This window comes from Microchirus variegatus (assembly GCF_963457635.1).
Source record: "Microchirus variegatus genome assembly, chromosome: 21".
Taxonomy (NCBI): Eukaryota; Metazoa; Chordata; class Actinopteri; order Pleuronectiformes; family Soleidae; genus Microchirus; species Microchirus variegatus.
In genome coordinates, this window is record NC_139822.1 from 2,208,171 (window position 1) to 2,216,874 (window position 8,704).

The following is an 8,704-nucleotide window of genomic DNA, read 5'->3' on the forward strand; positions in this document are numbered from 1 at the left end:
TTTTGATATTTTGTCCGTCACATCCAATTGTAAAACCTCCCCCAAAAGCCATTAAAGTAATGTGCACATGGAGATGTCCTGTCCATCTTGAGATCCATGTACTTAGGCCAGGCAGATTTTCTCAGACATAAACTACATAAAATTGTACATACAATTTAATTTCAAAGTCGTTTTTATACACTTTAGAGGTTGAGTATCAACTTGCAACAAACTGTAGTGCTTTAAATATAGTATATATGATTAGTAAATAAATAGTAAATATGATTTTATCTTCAAATAGGTTTTGTTACACACCAACATTTCCTACCGTCTATTAGAGTTTCTCATAGTTTGGAACAGACGTAGGTAAAAAGAAAATACATCTGTGTAGCAACATCAGGTGCAAGAACATGACAGGGAGGAAAACATAGTAGAGACAGGGAGACCATGCCAGGGACAAGAAGGGACAGAGAGGAGATGACAACAGTTGGAGGGAAGTGGAGTTCACGACATGGTGGTAAGAAAATGTTGGTGCGTACGCAGAACGGCAAGTCTGACTCCAGTCCGACTTACTTTATACATGCAGGAGTAATCAGACTATGAATTGGGCATGTTAGTCTGACTAAGCCTAGCTTGATTTTAGTTGGGCTAACGTGTTTAAATTCAGGGAGTATTTATTCCATCCTATACTCTACTGATTGCTGTATGTCAGGAATAATTTAATGCTAGCAGTACTGTCAATAAACATTAATTGAAATTGCAACATCCAACTGTGACATTTGTGGTGCATTAGGAGAATGTGGTGGTGTTTACATTCATTTGAAACAAATTACGGGTCATTATAGATTCGTTAAAACTCGATTTGTGGAAAAAAAAAAAACGACAGCCCCTGGGAGAGGATCAGATTCCATTTGATTTGTGACGTTCACAATGTCATGGAAAAAAGGAAACAGAACTGAGTCACGTAGCATAAACTAAAAATATCTTCATGAACCTGCAGTCCTGAATGTAGCCTAATAACTTCTTATGAGGGCATATACAGTATGACATTTTCATATTAATGATGTAGTTATGAGATAATTATAGATCTCACACTTTACTGTCAACCGATTCCACTTGGACTTGGTTCTTCTGTCAATTAAGTAGGTTACCCATAGCAACAGACACACTGTCTGTGGAAAAAGTAAAGTAAGTTCCCCTCACCAATTTCTGGATGCCGAACAAATTTGCACATGCATCAAGAAATACGGGGAAAAAGTGACAAATAAATATTCTGGCATTATTTAACACTCATTACTAATTATTATTGGCACTAGCTTTTCATAATCCATCACAGCAGAAATGCACAAAACTACTGATAAGAAAACAGCACAGGTCTTTATTTTAGCCTTAAATTAAGTTTTAATTTTTATTTATTCAGGTTTAAGCGGTGCCTCAGTGATTTCTGTTCATGTTATTATTGGGAGACATCATGAAGAATGCAATCATTTTTTTGTATTTGTATGAAATGTGCCACGAGGAAAATAACATGCAAATAGCAATTCAACTCAGTGTGGGTTTTTTGGGCCAAAATGATGGGATGAGAAAACATTTTAAGCTTAATATTTGAAGTCGTGAAGGCACATACATATGGATATACTGTGTGGGTATTAACACACACACACACGCACGCACACACACAGGTTTGCACTAATTTGGAAGCCCAAAAACAAAACATCCTTAAGCAACAACCATTAATCATAACCACCATCAACCTTAAGCAGTTAATGCCTTAGTTGTGTGAAAAACTTAATTCTGAGATGAAAGTCATCAAAGTCAGATTTTAGATCCAAGTAGGAATTCTGAGTTTCTTCTTAGAATTAAAGTCAGATTTCATTACAGAAACCAATATTGATTTATTTTCTTCATGATATGAATTTTTCGTATACTGCAAGACGGAAAAATTAAACGTATGGAACGGATATGAGAAATGGAATGCCGTGCAGCAAAAACATTGCTGGAGGGGGGACTCTTTTCACTGCTGCACCACACATGTTAAGGGCTGAGTTGAAGAACAGTGGTAGTAGTTGCATGAATGAACAACAATTGTCACAGTACCAACATTGTATGCATTGTATGTAATGTCAACAGTCAGTATAGCACTCGCTCATGCTCATGTATAAACAATACCGTTGTATACCATGAAACTGCTGAAATCTTGATAAAAACAGTGATATACATTTTTTGTCATACAGCCCAGCACTATGTCAGACCTTGGTGAAGATTTTATTAGGCCTTTTGTTAAGTGGCTAAAATCAGTGTTCTCTTCTGTCCCTCCTGGCAGGCATGCAAGTGTCTGGATTCCATCGTGGTGTCCCTTCAACTGCTTATACTTTGAAAAAGTTTGAATTCAATCACGATTAATGCAATACTTTTGACATCACTGATATATATATATATATATATATATACATACATATGCATATGTATATGTATATACACACACACACACATATATATATATATATATATGTATATTTAGTGTGTTAGCATACATTGATTAATGGGTTTTACATACAAATGATGGCATATGGGCCCACCGTAAAACATTTAGCTTGTGATAATGACACAATCCCTAAACTGTGATCATTGAAAAGCAGCTAAACGTCCCGGTGGCCTGTCACTTCCTGAATGTTTAATGAGGGTGACCTTTTACATTTCCTTTTGAAACGGAGGAATTCCATTTGCATCAGATTATGTCTTCTTCCTACAACTGAGGTCTAATGATCTGAATTTTTTTTGTTAAATATGGGTGTAATTATGCAAATGTGCCATATTACTATGACTTGATTAAAAACAGAAATTTACAGAAAATATGCCCTTTAATGGTCGTTGTGGCATGGGGTGTGTGTCAGATTATTTTCTCCTTCTCTTATAGGCTACGTTCAGACCTGGTTTTAAAATCCGGCCTTGGTGATCTTATATTCAAATACTATGACAAAATGTATGATGATACAGATGTGTCTGATGTAAATGTATTTGTGTTTGTGCAAGTATCGTGAAAGGGAATTGTGACAATCACTGTTTATGATGTGTTGGTCGCTTACAGCTGGGCAATCGATGGATATTATATTGATTGCACTAATCAACAAAATGATATTAAAAAATTCACTTAATAGCACTTGTTTAATTTTAAGCCCAATTGTTTGTTTTAGCAGAATCTGACCATATTTATGGTCAATCCCATTGTATTGAACACATGTTAATGTACTTCATGTAACATTAAAAAGCCAGAGAAATGCACTAAGCAAGGTTTTTAAGGTAATGCAATAGACCATAAACAGTAGATATTTTGTTTTAGAGTGTATTTTCACGAGTATGTTTCATGAGTGACAAACAACCTGTATGTAGCTCTATATCCCCATATATCTCCTATGTCAAATACAAAACTGAGATATTATTTATAAACCAAATTGCTCACTAATGCAAAATTATATTAGATAATACAGATATGGCTGTAAATTTGTTCCTCAATTATGCAAAAATATATTTATATCATTTGGGTCATGATAGTTTGCAGTCTTTAAAAAGTGGGTCCCCATATACAAAGTTTGGGAAACACTGATTTAGACATGATGACATCACTCAGGACGGATATTAATATCAGGTCTGATAGAAAGAAAGACAACCATGGTTTCTGTACAATAAATAGTCCACATTCTGTGTAGATCCTGTATTTGTGAGTCACAGCATACAATGACAAAATCAAACCCAGCCATATGTTTCATTTAAAGGAATCCTGATTGTGCATGGCTGCATACACAGAACCCCAACTATGCAACCCCCACAATTTAATAGCTTAAAAACACATCGTTGTATAAAGATACATCCAGCAACTTGTATAAATTACATTTATTGAAGCCACAGAGGGTTTAAAATAATATTAACACTGTACAGTGTCCAGTAAAGTGAGGGTAGTAGTCAGTAAAAATGTTCCTGATGCTCCCTAAAACTATCATGTGCAACACAATTCTGCATGTTGAACATTGTTCTTGCAGAGTGTGCTGTCGTCTCCCAGGGGACAGTCTCTGAAGCCAATGCCCCCATTAGGTGTGTAAATAGGCTGAATGTGCAAATTTCCCTTGAGGAGCTGCTCATTGTTGAGTGAGACTATCTGAAAGCTGGTCTCGGTCATTTCTAAAATAGAATTATCTTTCTTGGTGCCTGCCTCACAGTAGTCATCTTTTCTCCGACCCCGGTTATATTTCCACTTGGTAAAAGACTTGGATTGGCTCTTCTTGTGCACATGCCAGCAGAAAATGCTGAGGAGAATGACCGGTACCAGAGTCACAGCCCCACCGATCAGCCCAGCCAGCAACAAAGATGAGCTGGGTTCTTTTTGTGTGGCCTGCTCGGGCCCGGGCAGACCTTTGTTATTCTCACGGCTGAAGGACGCTGGTGTGGTCATGGCTTCAGAGCACACAGTGTCATCTTTTGGCCGGTAATTATTAAATGCATCCAAGGGAATGACACAGATACGATAGGTGGATTTTGGCTCGAGATTAGCCAGGCGGATTCCACGGTGATCCCCACCCACTATTCTCTCTCTGACAGTGTCCCCTGTCAGACTGGGGCCCATCCTGGCCCAGGTCACCTTGTAGGCAGTGACAGGAAAGGATGCCTCCCATCTGACGTGGATAGCTGAGCCATTCAGTATAGCAAATGTAACCTGTACTGTGTCTCTCCGGGTATGAATAGGTTGTTTAGTCCTCAGCGCCCCCTCTCTGGTTGTATAGATAGAGTAGAGGGTGGGTAATATAGGGAAGGGTTTCCTGGTGAAGGAGGGAACGCGAGTGATGACAGTGGGGTCTGCTAAAGGTGACAAGGATGGGATCAGCGGAGAGTCAGCTGCTGAGGGGGACAAGGGTTCTGTCATTGTGCTCTGGCACTGGACAAGCTCCGCGCTCAGCTCCCTGATCACCATTCCCCGCAGCTTTTCCGGTTCATAGCACATGAGACCACGCACATTGAGTGAGGCAGGCAGAGATTTAAGCCACGACACCACCCACTTGATACTACAGTCACATAACCAAAGGTTGTTCCGCACAGTGAGCTGTCTCAGGCTGACAAGGCCATCAAAGACACCCTGTGTCAGAGACTGCAAATGGTTGTTTGAAATGTCCAGTCTCTCCAACTTGTGCAACCCTGCAAACGCCCGGACAGGGATGGAGTTTATCTGATTTTCCTGAAAATGTAACTTGATGAGCACCTCCCCAGGGAGGAATGGGGGAGGGTAAGTGAGCGAGTTGCGGGCCAGGGACAGTTCTCTTAAAGTGATCAGATCCTTAAAGGTCCCTGGTGCAATCCCTTCATCTGTCAAAAGGTTTCCATCCAACAGGAGGCGCTCTAGCCTTGTGACATTACTGAAAGCCTCCTCTGTGATGACTGCAATTCTGTTCTCATCCAATCGCAACTCTTTGAGATCGTCTGGAAGACCAACAGGCACACTGCTGAGGTGGTTTTTGGTAAGGAAGAGCATCTTCAAGCTAACTGCTTCACGGAAGGCCCCTTCTTCCACCCCTACAGTTGAAATGGAGTTATCATCCAAATGAAGCTCCTCCAGCCAAAGAAGCTGAGCCAAAGCCGCTCTGGAGATAGTCTGAATGTTGTTTTCTTGCAGATGTAGAACCCTCACATTTTTGGGCAGATTAATGGGGAATTCGTCCAGCTGGTTGCCATATACATACACAGTTTCCACAGAAGCAACATGGTGGAGCTCCACAGGAAACCCAGCATTATTGATTTGGTTGTTGTGGAGGTAGAGGGTCTTATAACCCTCACCGATTCCCAGAGGCACTGAGGTCAGGCTCCGTTCATTGCAGTAGATGAAGGTGCGATCACAGCGACACTCCTCAGGACAGTTGGAGGCACTTGAGAACTGAAGGCCTAACAATATAGGTATCCATGGCCTTATAAAGGTGGCCCAGTCCTTATTCCATAAACGGCACTGTATCTCCATTTCAAACAGATCCGAAGTAGTACATAATATCATAAACAAAAGTTTAAAAAACAACTGTTCTTTGAAAATTCCAGCAAAAGAGTCATTACATTTTGGCTAAATAGCCTGGTCTCAAGTAATCCCTTAGTAACAACTGTCCAAAGTGTCCCAACACAAGAAATGCAGCTCCTTCAGCAGACTCTGACGATTGTTGAGGTTTGAAACATATGTTAAGTTAACCATATTTTCACACGGTCTCTCCTTTTACCTTCAGATACAGTGCTTTATTCACTCACACACTGACACACTGATGAGAGTCATCATTAGATGTCCTTTCCCTCTTACGTCACACACTGCTGGTTCCAGAAAGAAATAGAGTCTCTTTATCCTTGACATTTGGATCCAGAAACCTATTGCAAAAGAAGAAGAATGGAAATGTCAGCATTTTAACATTAAAATGCATGTCTTTCATGTCTTTAAATATCAAAGGATCTTTCACTCTTTATTCCACAAATGCAAAGCAAGCTATTATTAACTGGCAGGGTAGAGCAGCGTGCATACAAAATGACTTACAGATCTGTTACCTCAGACACGGCGCTTGAGGGAAAGAACATTTTTATAGATGTTGAGGGCAGAGGAAAGAATGTGTTTAACCAGTCTGTGTGCAGATAACTAATGTGAGACAATCTAAAATAAACACATGCTAAACTGAATGTTTTTCCTGAGTGATTCCTGAGAGCCATGAACTGCAACCCAACCTCCTTAGGATAGTTCAGTTATTATTGTATCATGACCAATATGCAGACCTGACATTGCCATGCTGTGATGCCCTCAGTGAAAACAAGGCTGCCATTGGGGACACAAGGAAAAACAGATTTTAGCCTGAAAAAGGCTCACCTAATAAAATCTGCGATACCTGCTTAAGTTTTTAATACTGCAGGGCAGGGTCAGCAAGTAATGTTGTATTCAAGCAATTGCATACCCAACACATTATATCCATTAGGCAATGAACCTTTTTGTAGAACCTAATCTAAACTATCCAATATTGTACACAAAAGGCAAATTCAAGAGATGTGTTGGTTTAAAAAAGTAACTTGAATTTGTCAAAGAGTGTTACTAGTGTCTTAAAATTGCTCTTTGCCTTTCCTGACTTGAAAATGAAGTTTGTGTCAGTTTCTAAACTGCTCTATCTCCACAACAAAGTTCATAGAGAAAAGCAGGACTTGTTGATGCACCACTGTCTCCATCAGTGAGTCCAAATGTTGTTATTTTCTGACTTTGGCATTTGAAAATTATAAATCCTTTTGGCATTTAGATTTACCTGCGAGAAAAACATAACAAGGCATCAGTACATCAGCAGCTCAAATGTCCCCGCTAACTTAAAAATGCTGACTTTGTTAATGGACTTTGTTGCAGGAGAGTGGTTTACAAACTTCACTTTCCAGTAGAGCTGCAACTAACGATTATTTTCATAATTGATTAATCTGTCGATTGCTTTCACGATTAATCGAGCAATCGTTTGGTCCATAAAATATGAGAACACTTTAAAAAATGTAAATCAGTGTTTGTCAAACCTGGAAATGATGGTGTTCTTGACTGTCTAACTAAAATGATCCACTTTTAATGATTTATTTGTTATATGGAAACATTTAAGAAGCTGAAACAATCATAAATCTTGTTTTAATAATGGAAAAAGCTTCAAACCAATTGTTTGAGTATCAAAATAGTTCACGATGAATTTATTAATCGAGTAATTGTTTCAGCTCTACTTTCCAGTCAAGAAAAGACTAATGTCTAATGGCGAGATAAACCGACAAACACATTCTTGGGTTACTGTAGATTCAACAGATGTTTATTATATTAGGTGAGCAAAATAATAAAATAAAAATAAAAAATTGGTGAACACTGACTCTGACCACTAAAGTTTTCTTTTTTGTTTTATCCACACAGAGATGTTTAAGGAGCCCTTAGATGCTATTTTTTGAAAACAGGTCCCAAAGTGGGACAATCTCAAAATGCATTTTTATGTAGAGCGCCACATACAGGCCAGACATATTGAGTGTTTGGAGTTGTTATGTGTGAATGAAGACATTTCAAGACATGTATGGCAAACTTCAAAAAAATCGAAATCAAAATTTCCATGTAGATAGGGCCTGTGTGTCAGTAGGTCATACAACCACATTAAAAAAAAAAAATAAAAATAAAATCTCCCTTTAAAATGTCTGCTCCTCCACATCACTAGGGAAGAAGAGGTCGAGGCTTGGTTGTTGTAGATGATAATTCCAGACAAGTATGTACAAAGCCAAACATTTGTTCTCAAATGTTGCTCCATGATTCTCTTTTCCCTCTCATCCCTGGAGTCATTTAGCTGTGGTAGTGCAGAGGAGGAGTGACAGATAGTGATGAACACAGCCTGTCAGCTGAGATAAGATGAGACAAATTCCTTGCACGGGGACAAAACTAAGATCGATGTCAACAACCTCGAAAAAAGGACAGGTGTTCGTGTGAGAACAAGGTCTGGAGACTTGAATACATTTGGAGGGATTTCCTTGTCCGGAGCACTTGTTTCAGTTTGTCGACTGCTGTACATTGATCTTGTGGGTTTACAATTCAATACAGTCTGAGCAAAAGAGAAGCGGTGATAATATTGGTATTAATGGTTGTTAGTTGATTTGTGGTAGTGATGATTAATATAATGACGGCAACCTATCGACAGACTGCATTGATCTGTGGCCAAGGCAGTTCAAT

General features: G+C 39.1%; 1 protein-coding gene across 1 annotated transcript; it reads right to left on the reverse strand.

The window, feature by feature from the left end:
- Window positions 1-3,973: 3,973 nt before the first annotated feature.
- On the reverse strand, window positions 3,974-5,977 carry LOC310942463 (leucine-rich repeat transmembrane protein FLRT2; the record flags this gene model as incomplete). The annotated part of the gene is made up of 1 exon (XM_083907850.1): window positions 3,974-5,977. The coding sequence occupies one exon, from the start codon at window positions 5,975-5,977 to the stop codon at window positions 3,974-3,976; it is 2,004 nt and encodes a 667-aa protein (XP_083763976.1).
- Between the last annotated feature and the right edge of the window lie 2,727 nt (window positions 5,978-8,704).